Source organism: Neofelis nebulosa, chromosome 6 (genome assembly GCF_028018385.1).
Source record: "Neofelis nebulosa isolate mNeoNeb1 chromosome 6, mNeoNeb1.pri, whole genome shotgun sequence".
Taxonomy (NCBI): domain Eukaryota; kingdom Metazoa; phylum Chordata; class Mammalia; order Carnivora; family Felidae; genus Neofelis; species Neofelis nebulosa.
In genome coordinates this window covers 50606600-50625987 of record NC_080787.1, presented here as the reverse complement: position 1 = coordinate 50625987, position 19388 = coordinate 50606600, and the positions used below count along the sequence as shown (strand labels likewise).

Genomic DNA, 19388 nt, shown 5'->3' with positions numbered 1-19388 from the left:
CGTGAGATCATGACCTGAGCCAAGTCAGACGCTTAACCAACTGAGCCACCCAGGCACCCCTCACTTAATACTTTTTGAGCCTGTCTCCTTTTTAAAGAAACTGCATAACATATTTTAAACTTGACTTATGTATAATAGTATATTACGTATATATAAGTGCATATAATTGTACAATTTGATGAATTTCCACAAACCGAATACATCTATATAATCAGCATTCAGAGCAAGACCATCACCCCAAAGCACCTCTTTTGTTCGCTTTCTGCACTAGCTGCCATGAGTAACCACTCTTCTGACTTCTGACATTAAAAATTGGTTTTGTCCATTTTCTAAATATATTTTAATAGCTATGTAAAATTCTATCACTTGTATATACTATTATTCACTTATTCCTACATTGTTAGACATTGAAGATGTTTATAAATTTTCTTTATTACAAATAAAACTATAGGAAACATGCATTTTTATATGGTAACTTTCCTAGGAGTGTTGTTCCTCAGTGGAATGGCATAATCAGTCCTGACACTTTTTGTGCATATTGCCAATTTGCTTTCCAAAGTAATTAAAGCAGTTTATATTCCCACCAGTGGTTTCTCTTTTGTTTCACAACCCTCTAACAAATGTTGAGTATTCTTATTTTCCTTTAAGGTTCATTAAATTGATAGGTAAGAGATGGTATAGAAAATAGAGTTTTAAGTTCACTTTACTTGTTACTTTATACATTATAGAGCATGATGAATATATTAATAAAATTTGCATCCCCAAACCTTTTAAAATACTAGGCTCTATATATTGAAGCTGTATGACTCTAGCAAGTATTTACGTAATTCAGATGAACAGTGGAATTTTGATCCAATTTCTTTACTCATTTATTTCTCTGGATCTTAATTTCTATGTGTAAAATGGTGAAATCAGACTTAGTCACTTAGTGTAAGACTGTACTAGTTATTAGGAATATACAGCTCTAATGTTGGGTCAGTTAATAAATTAGCAGAGAAATATGTATATATGTGTATAATTTTATACACCTTAATATATTTTATATAAAAGTTAAAAACAGTATTTTAATATGTTGTAGTGTGGGAGATGACAGATGTCTAAAAAGAGAAACAGTGCTGTGTGGTATGGAATACTGAAGAGGTCATTTAGCTCAGCATGTGAGTTCAGGGAAAACCTTTGAATATATTATTTAAATGCTAGGACTTTGAAACCTAGTGCTGCCTAGGTTTAAATGCTGGCTCTTCTGTGTCTCAGTTTTCTCATCTGTAAAATGGGGATAACATTAGTACCTATCTTGGTGGTGTTGTGAGGATGAAAATTGCTACTCTGTGTAAAGCCCTTGTAGCAGTGCCTGGCATGTAGAAAGCCCTGCGTATTGGAGATGATGCCTTAGCCAGATTAGCCAAAGAAGAATATTCTAGGTAGATGGAAGAGCAAGAGCAAATCACAGAACTTTGATACATGCAGGGAGCTATAGGTTATCCAGTATTTCTGGAACAGTGATGAGTCTGAGAAGTAAGCAGTGATCAGGTCATAGAGACCTTGAATGCCTATTTCTCTTGTTCTCCACTATTATCTCCAGCACCCAACACAATGAGTGTCATAAAGTAGATGTGAAAAATGTTTTCAATGGAGAAATGAGGCTGTATGTTATCCTCTAAATAATGCAGAACCTTTGAAAAATCCTAATTGAAGTGTGACATGACCATATTTGCATTGGTGTCAGTGTGTAGAATGGATTAGAGACCCTAAGACTGGCCAGTAAAACCAGCTAACAAAGTATTGAGTTAGAAGACTAGAACAATGATAGTAATTGTGGAGAAGAAGATCCAACGTTACGAATTATCAGGTATAGGAAGCAGGAAAGAAGAGATGAAATCATACTAAAATGCCTTTTTTTCCCTTCTCACCAATAGTTCCCATTTGGCTTTTGTAAACACATATATACTGTACTTCTTTTTCTAGGCCAGTTCGTGTTCCTTTTAGGTGTTTTCCATGCTCCATCATGTTGAGGGCTAAGACTTGGCTTCTTTTACTTTCACCTCATCACCTGAAGCAGCTCAAAGAGTCATCAGGATCCAGGCTTATATGGCGGAGACTTCTGCACCAGCAACAACCCCTTCATCCAGAATGGGCTGCCCTGGCCAAAAAGCAGTTGAAAGGCAAAAACCCGGAAGACCTGATATGGCATACTCCAGAAGGGATCTCCATAAAACCCTTATATTCTAGCAGGGATACCAATGACTTACCTGAGGAACTTCCAGGAGTGAAGCCATTCACACGTGGACCATATCCCACCATGTACACCTTTAGGCCCTGGACCATCCGCCAGTATGCTGGTTTTAGTACTGTGGAAGAAAGCAATAAGTTCTATAAAGACAATATTAAGGGTGAGATTTTTATGCAAAACATTATATTTATGATCAACCATATATTTCCTGTTCCTGGCTTCTTTTGAAGGGAGACTGGTTGATCTCTGTAAAAATGATAGTCACTTTATAATTTTGTAGTTCAGACTATACTCTGAGAAATATGAATGTTTTTCAACTTCCGTGGTCAAAAAAATGAGTGATCCAGAATAGGGTGCTAAATTCTTGAATGCCAATAACAGTTACATACATGTTACATAAAAAGGAATTAGTTAAACTCATATGACATGAGAGACATTGGCTTTTTCTTTGAGAAGCTTTTTTAAAATTAAAGTTTATTTCTTTTTATTTTAAATTTCTTTTTAGTTTTTTAGAAATAGAGAATGTGTGTGAGCAAGGGAGGGGCAGAGAAAAGGGAAGAGAGAATCCCAAGCAGGCTTCACGCTCACTGCTAGTGCAGAGCCCAATGCAGGGCTTGAACTCACAAACCATGAGAATGTGACCTGAGCCCAAATCAACAGTCAAATGCCCAATGAACTGAACCACCCAGGCATCCCTCTTTGAGTTTTTACTTAACGTTGTTAGGATAGGAATTAAAGAGGAAATGGTTTAAATGGTTTAAAGAAAGTAATAAACAAATGATGATGTACAAATATATTTAGTGCAATCTGGCACTTAGGTCTCTAAAAATCATATTAACTACTATTTCTTTCTGATCTATATTAAAATTATATTGTTTGCTAAATTTGAGGATCTGTACATTTATATTGCAGATGGAGGATCTCATATTTAGTGTAAACTATTTTTATTTTTTTGCATGGTGTTCATAATTCTGTTTTCCAGAATATTTGAATAGCCAAGACATCTTGTTATGACCATATTAAACACAAGAATAAAAATAAGTGAGCATACAAATAGCAAGTTATGTTAATTAACTATTTGTGAACAGCCAGATCTTTTCATGAATCTTAAAAAGTATTTTTACTGAGGGGCGCCTGGGTGACTCAGTTGGTTAAGCGTCCAACTCTGATTTCAGCTCAAGTCATGATCTCAGATTGTTGAGGTTGAGCCCTGAATCTGGCTCTGTGGTCACAGCTCAGAGTCTGTTTGGGATTCTCTCTCTCTCTACCCTTACCCTGCTCATGTGCACATGTGCTCTCTCTCTCTAAAAACAAATAAATAAACTTAAAAAAATATTTTTTTACCTAAAATTGTTAAGATAAGGGCAAAATAGGTAAAGGGGATTAAGACATACAAAGTTGAAGTTATTAAAAAAAACAAGGTTAAAAAAATCCTCAAATAGACATAAGATAGTGAGATGTTTTGTTCTTTTTGTTCTGGAACCCAGTTTGTACATTTTGCCATATGGGAAAACAGTTTAGGAGATGAAGTGTCTTTATTTAAATTTGTTTTGACATGTATAAGCATAAAAATAATGTTTGTTATAAAAGTATCCTATGATGAGCTGACTCGACACCGTTAGTAGTGTTAACATAAATCAGTTTACTTTGATGCCAGACTCTTTAATTCTTCATTGTTTTTCCTTTGTGTGTTTAGCTGGTCAGCAGGGATTATCAGTTGCCTTTGATCTGGCGACACATCGTGGATATGATTCAGATAATCCTCGAGTTCGTGGTGATGTTGGAATGGCTGGTGTTGCTATTGACACTGTGGAAGATACCAAAATTCTTTTTGATGGAATTCCTTTAGAAAAAATGTCAGTTTCCATGACCATGAATGGAGCAGTTATTCCAGTTCTTGCGACTTTTATAGTAACTGGAGAAGAACAAGGTGTACCTAAAGAGAAACTCACTGGTACAATCCAAAATGATATACTAAAGGAGTTTATGGTCAGAAATACTTATATTTTTCCTCCAGAACCATCCATGAAAATTATTGCTGACATCTTCCAATATACAGCAAAGGTATTTTCTGCTTCTTGTGGGTTTTGCTTTCCTTCTTTAGATGCAGGAATTTTTATAAAATATCATAACCTAATTTGAATTTGATAAGTGAGTCTGAATAATAGCATAAAGTCAGAGTGTGGGTTTTATGTTTATGTGTGTTGCTAGTTCGTATTTTTTTGCTTTCAATGTACTCCTAGTGTGTTGTTACCTATAGGAATCTTGGCATTAGACATTTACTGTATTTTACTTATTTTTAAATTTGTATCCTCTGATAATTGTTAGAATCAGGGAGGGCTCATAATTTACACTTTGTTTCTTGCCAGAGTTCAGATTCAGTTTTGAAGTGCACACTTGTGTCTGACAGTTGGAGATCAAAATATCAGCTGTATTTCTATTAGAAACTAGATTAGAAGATGTCATTTATATCTGCATCCACAATGTGGTCCCTGATATTTCACTCCTGTATTAGGTTTATCTTCCCCAATCAGAGTGGTGGAAAAAGAAGGTTCTTACAGTGTTTCTATCTTAGCAACAATCCCTCCACTGGGAAACATAAAACTTCATTTTCCTCCGAGTAACTAATATGTATTTTCCCTCATCATTTATACTCTGCTTCTTGTTGACAATGCTCTCCGTTTCTTTACCTACCTTAAAGTTAGACTGTATTATTTCATGGCAAAAGGCCAGTCTCTCCTCTACCATGAAACCTTTTTTTAAAAAATCTTTTATTTCTTGTAATTGCTATTACCTCAGAACTCTTGCAAGCATTGCCTACTCTTCTCATTTGATATTCAGCTTTTACACTTTGCAGTTTTATGTCTTTTCATAGATCTCATTTGTCCCTGTGAACTATATTGTATAGAATTGTATATTTTTATCGCCCTTTTCAATTTCAAGACCATATGTGCAGGATTACATTTATTTTTTATTTTTATTTTTTCAATTTTCCCAAAACTTTTTATTTTGAATACTTTAAACCTTACAGAAAAGTTAGAAGAATGGTTGTGTGTGTGTGTTTTTATGTATTTATTATTTATTTAATATAATTTATTGTCAAGTTAGCTAACAAACAGTGTATACAGTGTGCTCTTGGTTTCGGGGGTAGATTCCCATGATTCATCGCTTACATATAACACCCAGTGCTCATCCCAACAAATGGCATCCTCAATGTCCATCACATTTTCCCCTCCCCTCCTCCCCCATCAACCCTCAGTTTGTTCTCTGTATTTAAGAGTCTCTTATGGGTTCACCTCCCTCTCTGTTTGAAACTATCGTTTCCCCTTCCCTTCCTCTATGGTCTGTTGTTTCTCAAGTTCTACATATGAGTGAAAACATATGATATCTGTCTTTCTCTGACTGACTTATATGACAAACACACGTACAAAGATAGCAGTAGCTTTAACTAAACAGGAGTCGATTCTCTTTCATATGAAAGAAGTTGGTGGGGCGCCTGGGTGGCCCAGTCGGTTAAGCGTCCGACTTCAGCCAGGTCACGATCTCGCGGTCCGTGAGTTTGAGCCCCGCGTCGGGCTCTGGGCTGATGGCTCGGAGCCTGGAGCCTGTTTCCGATTCTGTGTCTCCCTCTCTCTGCCCCTCCCCCGTTCATGCTGTGTCTGTCTCTCTCTGTCCCAAAATAAATAAAAAAAAAAACGTTGGAAAAAAAAAAATTAAAAAAAAAAAAAAAAAAGAAAGAAGTTGGAAAGTAGGTTATCAAGAGTTTGGTTGTAGGTTTGCTCCGCAGTCATTAGGGTTCCTTTTACCTTGTGCTACCTTACGGTTGAGGAAGTAGGTGGGCTGGATGTGTTTGGCATGGGGAGGGGGGCAGCTCCTCTGATTTAAGGTGAATTTCCAGAAGGAACAAATGAAAGTTCCACTATTTCAATGGACACACACAGTAGTGAGAGGAGATTGGAAGTACAGTTCTTGCACATCGGCACTCTGCATTTACGGTTCAGGTATTACGGGAAGAGAGGGGAGAATTGAATAGTTGGTAGCAGGTTGCTTAGTTTGTGCTATTATGTACTTGGGCATTTCCCCCTTTGGAAGGTCCTAATGTCATCTGCAAGTTCAAAATTGTTTTATATAATCCTTCACGTAAGTGTAAAAGTTCTGGTTTCACATACTGATCAAATAATGTTACATTGAAGTACTTTGTAAACTAAACTTTTCTATTTTTAAAAAATTTTAGTTGTAGAAAAATACACAATGTAAAATTTACCATCTTCACTCTTTTGAAGTGTACAGTTCAGTGGCATTAAGTATATTCACACTGTTGTGCAACCATCACCACCATCCATTTCCAAAACTCTTTTCGTTTCGCAAACCTGAAACTCTGTGCCTGTTAAATAATAACTCCCCATCCTCCTCTCCCTCCAGCTCCTGGAAACTGTCGTTCCACTTTCTATCTCTGTGAATTTGACTACTCTAGGTACCTCATATAAGTGGAATGATAAAGTATTTGTCTTTTTGTGACTGGCTTACTTCACTTAGCATAATGTCTTCAAGACTCATCCATGTTGTACCATGTATCAGAATTCACCTCCTTTTTAAGGGTGAATAATATTCTAATATTCCAATATTTCTATTATTTTTAAAGAAATTCTGCTACTAAAATCTCTTTGTAGAGAGGCACCTGCTTCTGTCGTTGCTTCTTATTTATAAGCTCTAAATGCACTCAAATTGTCTCTCAATTCCATGTAATTCAGTTCCCTTACTGTTTTTGCAATGGAACATTTTTCAAGACCTTTTGGTTAATTATAAGTATTAAAAAATGTAAATTACAGATAGTCCATAGCATACATTAGCAACAGCAAGTAACATTTTTTGAATGCTTCCTCCGTACTGGAATAATACTAAGTGGTTTAGGTGAGTCATTTCATTTAATCCTACAGCAACTCCATGAGGAAGTACCTCTATTTTATATTTTAAGAAACCAGGGAATAACTAGGTTGAGAAACTTGCCTGTAGCCTTATGACTAGTTAACTGACACTAGCTGTCAACTAGACTGAGTACTTTGACTCTAGAGCCCATGTTCTTAACTACCATACTCAGTTTCTGTGATTTAGCTTTTATTATTTTATTTGGCCAATTCTTGGGAAGGAGGATAATTTTGGGGCTTGGCAGAATATTTGTGCTATGTACCCTCTCTAATAAATTTTAGGGGAATGGTAGAAATGCCATCTTTTTAGTGATTTGGCAAGAAAGAACCTGTCTGGGATATGCTTAGCATTAAATATCACAGTAAATCCAATTGAAGTCTTTGATTTCTAATCCATGTATCTTAATCCTGTTTTATTTCAGTATGTAGTCATTTTCAGTGACTTCAAAAAGAACTTCAAACAAGAAAATTGATAACTAGTAAAACTTAAATGTATTTATCCTTAGAAGATTAGCCCAAAGTTATGAGATCTTAGGATCTCTTAAGAGGTCACAGTCCTTGGTTTGGAATTAAAGATGTTTATTCAGTCTTCGGACTAAAGGTTCATTCCTACTTTTAGCTAATTAATTTCAGAGTTTAAACTTTGACTCTAAAGAATGGTTAGTGCAAATTCTTTTTCACCAGAAAAATAAAATAGGTGCAAATTTTACAATGGTTCATTGAGTCACCACTCAAATTGAGGAGTGAATTAAATATAACAAAGTAAGCATTAAATATTTTCAGTTAATGGTAAAGACTACTTAGTGTATCTGAGTTGAACATCATTTAGAAAATAATAGTCTTTTAGAAAATGAGTTTAATAGAGAACCTTTAACATTTTTTATTCACTGTTATATTTTTTATTATTTTATGTAGCACATGCCAAAATTTAATTCAATTTCAATTAGTGGATACCATATGCAGGAAGCAGGGGCTGATGCCATTCTGGAACTGGCCTATACTATAGCAGATGGGTTGGAATACTGTAGAACTGGGCTCCAAGCTGGTCTGACAATTGATGAATTTGCACCAAGGTGAGTGAGTAAATTGACCTCAGAGATTGTTTCAGTGTTAGGAAAATTTTTAGGACCAATTTATGAGTATATAGTAAATATATTGATAAAATGAATTTGTGTATATAAATGTCATACTAGATTCTCTTATGTTTTATTGGAGTAATAATAAGAGAATAAGCCAATACTGTTTACAATTAAAAATTAGAATTAAATTTTACTCTACTTCTTGGTAAATGAGAGGAATCTTGTTTTTCAGTTGTTCACAGAACACAATTAACTGGCGTATTTTGACAATTAAACTGTAAACATATAAATGATATTGACTTTTATTCTTTATTTTTCCATTTTAAAAAGAAGTCATCTATTACATTTTTTTCTGTTGCACTTGTAATTTAAGTGTTTTGGAATTCACAGTGCTATTAAACATTTCTGTTTTAAAACAGCTTATTAATAAATTTATATAAAAAATATACTTGATTGAAGTTTAAGAATTGTTTAAATTTGGTGATTAAAAATTGGACATATGAGTAATTGCTAAGTTTTGCTCTGGGCCAAGCACAAACTTACTTACGTGCTGGGAATAAAATTTGTAAAAACATGACTTTTGCCCTCAGCGAGTTCATAGACTCTATATCAGAGGTTGTTGCATACATATTATGACAGCAGTTCTCAAAGTGTGGTCTAAGGACCCCTCAGGGTAACTAACCCTTCCTGGGATCTTTCAGGTCAAATTGTTTTCATGATTGTATTAAACTTTATGTGCCTTTACCACTTTCATTATTTCAAGAGTGTACATTGTTTTCCAGAAGCTACATGATATGTGATGTTGCAATAGATTGAATGTAGAAAGCAGATACTTATTCCAACTGTCTTCCCTTAAGCCACACATTAGATTTGCAAAAATGTAAAATAGTGACTTTTTTATTACAATTTTTTTTATTTTAGCAAAGTAATTGCTTTTCATAAAAATGTTACTTTTGTTAACATGTATGTTTACTGTTTCTAAATGAATTAATATATACAATATTGATAGATATTATCCAAATAAAAATTCTTTGGGATCTTTAGTATTTTTAAGAGTGAAAAAGTATCCTGAGGCAAATATTTGAGGACTGCAATGTTAACAATTTCTTCCAAGGGCATATCAAAAAATTTTACTAGTTTTTAGCTTAATTAAGGCTCACCTTGTTTTATTTGAAGAAACACAGCCTTTCTGCCTTTCGGCATGGGCAAGTAAACTAAATGTGTAAATCAGTGACAGAATATAAGATAAAAAGGAGTAGTGGGTTTGGGGGCAATTGGAGAAATACATTCCTAGACCAAATATACTATAATTCTTTCAAAACAAAACAAAACAACAGGAAAACTTTCTTGCTATCCAAAACCACAAGTTTGTGGTTTTATTCCCTTCATGGGTTACCCCTGACTTACATATTGGGTATTCTTGAAGTATTTATTTTTGGATAGTGATTCATTCTATATTTAAAGACACAAGAGGAACTTCTTTTCTATAGAAGACCAACTGTGAAGTGAATAATTTCTACCTGAAGCAGATAACCACAGCTATTTCTTCTTTGTGCCTAAAACTGTACTTTTATCTGTTAGGTTTAAAGTTACTTATGTATATATGCTTATGCTTTGATTTTAATTCAGATTAAGTTGTTTGAAATTAAAATGTGGATGCTGTTTTGTTTAGTGTGTGGTACAATTAGTTTTATTTTCCATTTTAGATTGTTAAGTATAATCAAATAATGGACTTAACATTACTATTTTAGGTTGTCTTTCTTCTGGGGAATTGGGATGAACTTTTATATGGAAATAGCAAAAATGAGAGCTGGGAGAAGACTCTGGGCTCACTTAATAGAGAAAATGTTTCAGCCTAAAAACTCTAAATCTCTTCTTCTAAGGGCTCATTGTCAGACATCAGGATGGTCACTTACTGAGCAGGTATGTGTATAATTTAAAGTGTAGAATTTTAGTAAAGTCATATATTGTATTACAAGCAAGATAGCATAGTCAGGAAGTAAGTTTAAGAAGCTATCTGTTAATATTTGAAAATTATAATTATTCTAAAGCATAATGCACATTGATGGTTTTTACGCATGTATTGTAATAAATGAAGTTGGCTCCCTCTAGTGGTGAATAATATAAAATCATTTAAACGTTAGCTTGTATGCAGTGCTGTTTTACCTTTTTAAAAGTAAAGAAAACATATGATGAGGAAGAAGTAAAAACCACAACTTAGTTTATATCGCCTTAAATAATTTTAAGAGTTTAAATTATTTTTTTAATATTTATTCATTCAGAAAGAGAGAAAGAGCGCATGCAAACGAGGAAGGGTCAGACAGAGAGGGAGAGATAGCATCCCAAGCAGGCTCCCCACTGACAGCACAGAACCCACTGTGGGGCTTAATCTCACGAACCGTGAAATCATTACCTGAGCCGAAATCAAGAGTTGGATGTTCAACCGACTGAGCCATCCAGGCACCCCAAGAGTTAAAAATTCTTAACATAAAATCACCTAATTAAAAATTTGTGCATCTATATTATTTATTTTAGTTATATTTATTTTAGTTTAAATAAATATGCATGCAAACATACCATTTAAATGCTATTTTCATTTGCATAATTTAATTTCATTCTATTAAAAAACTGATCTTTTTTCATGCATTTTCTTTACATATAAAATTATTTTGATATATTAAAAATAATTCATAACTTTAAAGCTACATTTCTTTTATACACCTAAAAGTAAATAAAAACTAATATATCTATTAAATATTGCTTCAGGTCCTTATAAATGGAGAAGTAGAGATTTCAGGATTGGAAGGAACTTTAATAATCATTTTTGTCTTAACCTCCTCATTTTTACAGCTAAGGCAGCTAAAGTTCAGAAAGGTCCAACGCCTTGCCCCAATCATAATCAGGAACAGAATGAATCCAGATTTCTTATCTGGATTCATTGTTCATCTGTTTATTAATCACTTATTAATAAATCATTTATTGAGTGCCTATTAAGTCTGGCTTGTTTACTAATTCGTCTTAATTTGTTGGATATTCTGAAGCCTAATGTAGGCATTGGCAAAGTAAGTACACAGTAGCCACTGCTTAATCATAGCATCCTTTATCAGTTGTCCCCTTGTTTTGACTTTTTGCTTTTCTCTAAATGTTTTAGGACCCTTATAATAACATCATTCGTACTGCAGTAGAAGCAATGGCGGCAGTGTTTGGAGGGACTCAGTCTTTGCACACAAATTCTTTTGACGAAGCCTTGGGTTTGCCAACTGTGAAAAGTGCCCGAATTGCCAGGAATACACAAATCATTATTCAAGAAGAATCTGGGATTCCCAAAGTGGCTGATCCTTGGGGAGGTTCCTATATGATGGAATCTCTCACAAATGATGTTTATGACGCTGCCTTGAAGGTCAGTTTCTCCTCTTTGAAATTTTGGTTTTAAGATTTACAGATTTATAGGTTTGTAGGTATTTTGATATGTAAATCAAATCATAGATTTATATCAAGATTTATAAAATGTTCGAGAGAAAAAGAGAATTTTAGGTTTGACCTTCTAGTATACAAAACTGAAACATAATTTAAAAATATAATTGTATTTGTATTAAAGTATTTTATTCAAAGAGTTAAAAAGAGTATTAGTATTAAAAGGCTGTAACATAAAAAAGCAGTCCTTTGTCTTCTACTTGCTTTTTTTCCTGCTTCTTTGAATCAAATACATCTTTTTTGTTTGTTTTTATCTCCATATTTAAAAATTATACATATACACTAGTTCTAATTCCATCAGTTTTAGTCATTACCTATTTTGTAGTATGGTAGTTTAGTGTTTTAGCTGATTCTTACCTCTTCTTTCTTTTGTCTCCTAATACTACCAATATAATTACATCTCAATAGTATACATCCTTCTGAAGTCCTCCAGTGCTGTCATTTGATTTAGACTAGTTTCTCTCTAGACCTGCTGACCATTGCAGTCCTTTGACTAACCTTTGTCATTATCCTGGGAATTCTTTTCACCTCTGCTATGTTGAATCTGTATCCTGAATGCTGTGTCTATCTCTGTTGATTTATCCCTTGTTATTTTGAACGATACCTCATAGGAACCTCTCAGAAGTTGTACATAGGTGATGAATTATATGAAACTTTGGATGTTTGAAAATGTCTTTATTCTACTCTGGTATTTGGTTGATAGTCTGTGTTTGAAATTATTTTCATTTGAGAGTTTGTAAACATTGATCTGTTTTTTATTCTAGCTTCTAATATTTCTGTTTAGAAATCTGATGCTATTTCTACTCTCAGGACCTTTCTTTCTAACAGTTTTAGGATCTCTATTTTTAAGTTGGGGGACATTGATGTGTATATTTTTCCTATATTGGACTAGACCTTTGGTGGGCATTTTTTATCTGGCCTATTTTTCATGTTCTCATAACTCTGGAAAATTGTCTTGTGTTATTTTTTTGATAGTTTTGTCCCTGCCATTTTTTCTGTCATTCTCTTTCTAGAACTCTGAATTATTGGATAAGGACCTCCTGGAATGATACTCTGATGTTCTTATCTGTTCTATAACTCATCTTTGAGATTCTGTTTTGTTTTCTTAGGGAGTCGTCAACTTTAAATTTCTACTCACTTTAAAATTCATATATCATATTTTTAATTTCCAAAAGCTCATTTTGTTTTCTATGTTTTGTGTGTTATGTTACTTGTTTCATTAATATAGAATATAATCTTTTTTTCTGAGGATATTATATTTTTTTAAGTTTTCTTCTCTATCCTGTATTGTCTCTTTTCTCTGTGTGCCTTTTGTCTTTAATCTTATTATTCAGAATACAGGTTTTTATATCAAGATATCTTACTCTTGCCTCTGTATGTACTTGGTGTTTGATAGCCCATTGCTTTTCTACAGAGATAAACTTTGGTCTGTTTTTTGCAGATGTAAGCTTTGGTTGTCCTGACAGAATGGGAGAGGGATAGTTCTAAATTCTCAAGTAGTCTTCCTCTTTTTAGCTTCCTATCTTAGCTTTGGCTTCAACACAAATTCTAATTTCTTGAATTCTTCTGGAAAAAAAACAAGTTTTACTTTGTTCCTTTCTGCTGTGTCATATACCATTCCACCATTCATTTTCCCACCACCTCATGTATAAATAAGGCTGTGATTGAAGGTTTAGATGTATGCTGGTGTCAGGAGCAGTAGAGTTATGTTATTATTGTGCTGATCAAATAAAAAATGAAGTTGCATTTTGAAATACATTCCTTAAAGAGTGTTTATTTATGTATCCATGAAAACTTAAGTAACTAAAAATAAAGACTATTGATGTTATCTTTAGTTTTCTCCTAAGACTTGAGTGACAGGTTTTGTGCTTCCAGATATACATCTTAGTTTTTCTGTTGTCTTTTGAACTTTAAATATATAATTTCTATCTTTTTTGAGATATGACAGACATATAACATTGTATTAATTTAAGATATAAAACATGATGATTTGATATATGCATGAATTGTAAAGTGATTACCAGAGTAAGTTTAGTCACTTTCCATACCACACAGTTATACAATTTCTTTTTTCTTGTGATAAGAACTTTTAACATCTACTGTCTTAGCAACTTTCAAATATACAGTACAATATTGTTAACTCTATGGAACTTTTTTCCTCTTTAAAAAAAAATTTTTAATTTTTATTTTTGAGAGAGAGAGAAATAGAGACAGCACAAGCAGAGGAGAGGCAGAGAAAGAGGGAGACACAGAAGTGAAAGCAGGCTCCAGACTATGAGTTGTCAGCCCAGAGCCCGAGGTGGGGCTCAAACTCATGATTTGCGAGATCATGACCTGAGCCGAGGTCAGACACTTAACCAGCTGAGCTACTCAGGCACTCCACTTTTCCTTTTTTTTTAAAAAAAAAATTTATTTTATTCATTTAAGTTATGTCTACACCCAACATGGAGCTCAAACTCACCCCAAGATCAAGAGTTGCATGCTCCCCCTGAGCCAGCCAGGCACTCCTAACTATAGAAAAGCTCTTGATGTTAACTTAATTCTTTTCTTATGAAACATTAAACTTACCACTAGAATAGTTTAGGATTTTAGTAATATTGGTAATTATGTAACATAACAAATTTGTATAGTTTATAAAAATATCATTATATTCTTTTCCAGTTTTATTAATCTGTTTTTCTTAATAGCTTATTCATGAAATTGAAGAGATGGGTGGAATGGCCAAAGCTGTAGCAGAAGGAATACCTAAACTTCGAATTGAAGAATGTGCTGCCCGAAGGCAAGCAAGAATAGATTCTGGTAAGATAAAATGAAAATGTTTATATGTGAAATCTAGTACTGTATTTAAAAAGAAATATTAATTTCTGTTTAAAGATAACATACATAGTTAATAAAACAAAAATAATAGAAAAATGAAACTTAGATGTTTCTTTATCTATCTATCTATCATCTATCTCTTCCTGTTTGTATTTTTGCATGCATGTATGCATATGGGCAAGCATATGTACAGAGTATGTGTTGAGGTATGCCCGTGTGTGTGTGTGTGTGTGTGTGTGTGTATGTATGTATATGTGTAAGTGGGTATCTCCAGCGTTTTGAAGATGGTATTATTAGTCATTGTGCTCTGCATTGGAGTATTTATTCATTCAGTCAGTGAACACTTTTTTTTTTTAGTATTTACCATTTGGGGCACTGTATTATGTCTGGGATACAACTGTGAACAGGAAAGACATGATCTCTTCACCCTTAGAATTTACATTTTAGTAACAAAGAGACAGAAAATGGGCAAGTGAACACATAATAAAATAATTATAGATTGGGATGAGTTCTGAAAAGGAAATAAGGAGAAGAGTTGGGTGGCAGGATGTCTTTAAAGGTAATAATCTGGTAGTTTGAGGCAAAATATATTCTTATTATGTTAAGGAAATATCTTTTTTTTTTTTTTTTCAACGTTTTTTTATTTATTTTTGGGACAGAGAGAGACAGAGCATGAGCGGGGGAGGGGCAGAGAGAGAGGGAGACATAGAATCGGAAACAGGCTCCAGGCTCCGAGCCATCAGCCCAGAGCCTGATGCGGGGCTCGAACTCACGGACCGCGAGATCGTGACCTGGCTGAAGTCGGACGCTTAACCGACTGCGCCACCCAGGCGCCCCAAGGAAATATCTTTATAATTCTGGTTTATTACTTACAGATTTTAAAAGTACTTTTTGTTAAAAGCTACTGGCTGTAAGAGAATACAAGAATATATTGAAAACATTATTGGATGTTAATTCTCTCCCTTATAAATCTTTATTTGCTGCTATTATTTTAATTTTGTAGTTGTAGAAGAGGATTTATCAGAAACTCTGGGAAAGTATATAGTTTGAGAGAATAATAAAAATCCTCCCTTAAAGAGATCTGGTATATACCAGTTCTTTCCCCTCTCACCCCCATTTTGTTGTGATTTGTTGATCTATATTGAAGTTTCATTAAGATTTAAGAATACTATTTAAAAATATTAACCTTGGGGCGCCTGGGTGGGTGCAGTCGGTTAAGCGTCCGACTTCAGCCAGGTCACGATCTCGCAGTCTGTGAGTTAGAGGCCCGCGTCAGGCTCTGGGCTGATGGCTCGGAGCCTGGAGCCTGTTTCCGATTCTGTGTCTCCCTCTCTCTCTGACCCTCCCCCGTTTATGCTCTGTCTCTCTCTGTCCCAAAAATAAATAAAAAACGTTGAAAAAAAATTTTTTTAAAAATAAAAATATTAACCTTATAAGCAAAGTATGTGATGATCAGAGCATTACTATTATGGAAGTATTTATGAATAGAATCTACATATTATTTTCCTCTGGGAAATTGATAGGTTCTGAAGTGATTGTTGGAGTAAATAAGTACCAATTGGAAAAAGAAGAATCTGTGGATGTTCTGGCGATTGATAATACATCAGTACGTAACAAGCAGATTGAAAAACTCAAGAAGGTAATGATAGCTATCATTTTTTGAGTGCTTTCTGGGCATTGTGTAAACCCTTACATTGTCTTGTTTAATCCTTACAACAACCACATGAGGTGGGTATTATTTCCCAACATTTTAAAGTTAAGGAAACTAAAGATAAGGGAGATTGAGAAACTTGCCCAGAATAAATAATTGAACGGCTAAGACTCAAATTCATTTTAAACCAAGACAGCTGCCTCTGTGATACTTATATGTTATTATTAAAAATCTCACTGTAATAACACCTCACATAAATTACAGATTAAAACAAAGGCTTAAATGATTATATAACTCACTCAAAACTAAAAATTAAGTTCAGAGTATATGAACCCAGGGCTTCTCACTGATTTGTTTCCATTAGCCCATGGTTCCTGATACCACTATGAAAGAATCATTTGCTTTCTGTTTTTTTCTTTTTTTTAATTCAAATATATTTTAATAGTGCTTTAGTAAGATACCATTTGTAAATGAAATAATTTATTTTAATTGAAACTAGATTATTGTCTTAGCTTTACTGCCAATTTCTCACTGAGCTGAATCAAAATATATGAAATACTAAAATAGATAAAACATTCTTATAGTTATAATCTATGTATTTATTTTGTATGAAGCTACTGTGGTCTTTTAATCTCTGGCTTTTGTAATTACTATTATTTCCAAAGCAAGAAATTGAATTTTTTTTCTTAGATTGTATTTAAATTCAAGTTAGTTAACATATAGTGTAGTATTCATTTCAGGAGTAGAATTTAGTGATTCATCACTTACATACAACACCCAGTGCTCATCCTAACAAGTGCCCTCCTTAATGCCTATCACCCATTTAGCCCATCCCCCACCCACCTCCCCTCCAGCAACCCTCAGTTTGTTCTCTATAGTTAAGAATCTCTTATGTTGTGCCTCCGCCTCTGTTTTTATCTTACTTTATTTTTCCTTCCCTTCCCCTGTGTTCATCTGTTTTATTTCTTAAATTCCACATATGAGTAAAGTCATGTGGTATCTGTCTTTCTCTAATTTATTTTGCTTAGCATCATATACTCTAGTTCCATCCATGTTGTCGCAAATGGCAAGATTTCATTCTGTTTGATGGCTGAATAATACTCCATTGTGTGTGTGTGTGTGTGTGTGTGTGTGTGTGTGTGTGTGTGTGTGTAAATATGTACATCTTCTTTATCCATTCATCAGTCGATGGACATTTGAGCTCTTTCCATAATTTGGCTATTGTTGATAGTGCTGCTATAAACATTGGGGTGCATGTGTCCCTTTCAATCAGCATTTTTGTATCCTTTGGATAAATACCTAGTAGTGCAATTGCTGGGTCATAGGGTAGTTCTATTTTTAACTTTTTGAGGAACCTCCATACTGTTTTCCAGAGTGGCTGCACCAGTTTGCATTCCTACCAATAGCGTAAGAGGGTTCTCTTTTCTTGGCATCGTCACCATCATCTGCTGTTTCACAAGTTGTTAATTTTAGCTATTCTGACAGGTGTGATGTGGTATCTCATTGTGGTTTTTGATTTGTATTTCCCTGATGTTGAGTGATACTGAGCATGTTTTCGTGTGTCTGTTAGCCATTTGTATGTCTTCTTTGGAGAAATGTCTGTTCATGTCTTCTCATTTCCTAACTCAATTACTTATTTTTTTGGGTATTAAGTTTAATAAGTTCTTTATAGATTTTGGATACTAGCCCTTTATCCGATATTTCATTTGCAAATATCTTCTCCCATTCCTTAGGTTGCCTTTTAGTTTTGTTGATTGTTTCCTTCACTGTGCAGAAGGTTTGTATCTTGATGAGGTACCAATAGTTCATTTTTGCTTTTGTTTCCGTTGCCTCCAGAGACATGTCTTATAAAAGTTGCCGTGGCCATGATCAAGGTTGCTGCCTGTGTCCCTCTAGGATTTTGATGGCTTCCTGTCTCACATTTAGGTCTTTTATCCATTTTGAATTTATTTTTGTGTATGGTACAAGAAAGTGGTCCACAAGAAACTTGAAATTCTTTAGTTATCATTAATGCTTTTTCTGTGTTTACTTTCTCTGTGATAGTTTAAGATACAACTTTTTTCTCTGTTCTGTTTAGATATTCTTTAAGAATCATGGGTACCTTGGTGACTGAGTCGGTTGAGCGTCTGACTCTTGATTTCAGCTCAGGTCATGATCCTAGGATTGTGGGATTGAACCCTGCATCGGGCTCCACACTGAGTGTGGAGCTTCTTAAGGTTGAAAATCTCTGTCTCTCTCTCTCTCTCTCTCTCTCTCTCTCTCTCTCTTTCTTTCTCTCCCTCTCTCTCTCCCTCTGCCTTTCTCCCCCACTCCAGTGTGCTCTCTCTCTAAAAAAAAAAAAAAGGAATATAAGAGTTTGTTCAGTTAGACTGCATGCAGCACTATCATTTTCCATTTTTCTATTACACTTAATGGCATTATTTCCATTTTCACCCTCAAGCAGAAGATAATAACTCCTCTCTCACATTTTTATCACTTTTTTAAAAGGTTCTCCTTAGGATATATCATTTTATTTTGAGTCATCACAAAAGTCTCAACATATATTATATTTGGAAAAAGCCCTTTTATCCCCTCTTATACTTTACACTTTTATTAACTCTGCACCCTTACAGCTTGAGGCGTTCCATTTACCATAAATGATGTTAAACTTTATTTCAGGCAAGAGAGAAATTCGGTAATGTTAATGGAGTTGGGTTTTTCCTTGCCTTTAGTGTAAGATTTTTGATCCATTTCTGCTTATAGATATTATATGATTTTAGTAGCTTCTTGAGTAGTATCATATTTAGACTCTTTTATAGGTGGTGCAAACTTGTAGAAAATTGGATTTTAGGTAACTTTGTTTAGGCAGATTGTTGGCAGAGCAGAGTAGAGCTAGGATCTGAGGGGAAAAGGTTTTGACTGTGCTTTTCATGGTCTTTCTGTCTCCACTGCAGTATTTCTCATCATCTCTCTTTTTCTTTCTCTTTGAGAAGAAGAAAAACAATATACATACATATTATTACCAATATATTGTTAGTTAGCTAGGGAAAACAATGTATAACAAATATTCTCTATGTTGTAATCTGTTATTATTTTTTTTTCCTTGTCACTATTATTCTTTAGTGTGCCTTCCATATAAAAGACCTACTTGTTTTTGATGTCTTGTTACATTAGTAAAGCCTAAGTAGCATGTACTAACTACTTCAGAGAGGCTTCAGTATTATTTATCTGAT

The 19388-nt window shown here is 34.1% G+C and overlaps 1 protein-coding gene across 1 annotated transcript in view; it reads left to right on the top strand.

Annotated features, from left to right (window-relative positions):
* Nucleotides 1–19388, top strand: part of MMUT (methylmalonyl-CoA mutase) — a 36231-nt gene that overhangs the window by 1702 nt on the left and 15141 nt on the right. The window contains exons 2-8 of the mRNA XM_058734204.1: nt 1966–2390; nt 3927–4294; nt 8071–8228; nt 9986–10157; nt 11386–11634; nt 14396–14507; nt 16049–16164. Of these exons, the coding sequence (XP_058590187.1) occupies nt 2006–2390; nt 3927–4294; nt 8071–8228; nt 9986–10157; nt 11386–11634; nt 14396–14507; nt 16049–16164 (1560 nt within the window). The 5' untranslated portion in view covers nt 1966–2005. The remainder of the gene's footprint in view (nt 1–1965; nt 2391–3926; nt 4295–8070; nt 8229–9985; nt 10158–11385; nt 11635–14395; nt 14508–16048; nt 16165–19388) is intronic.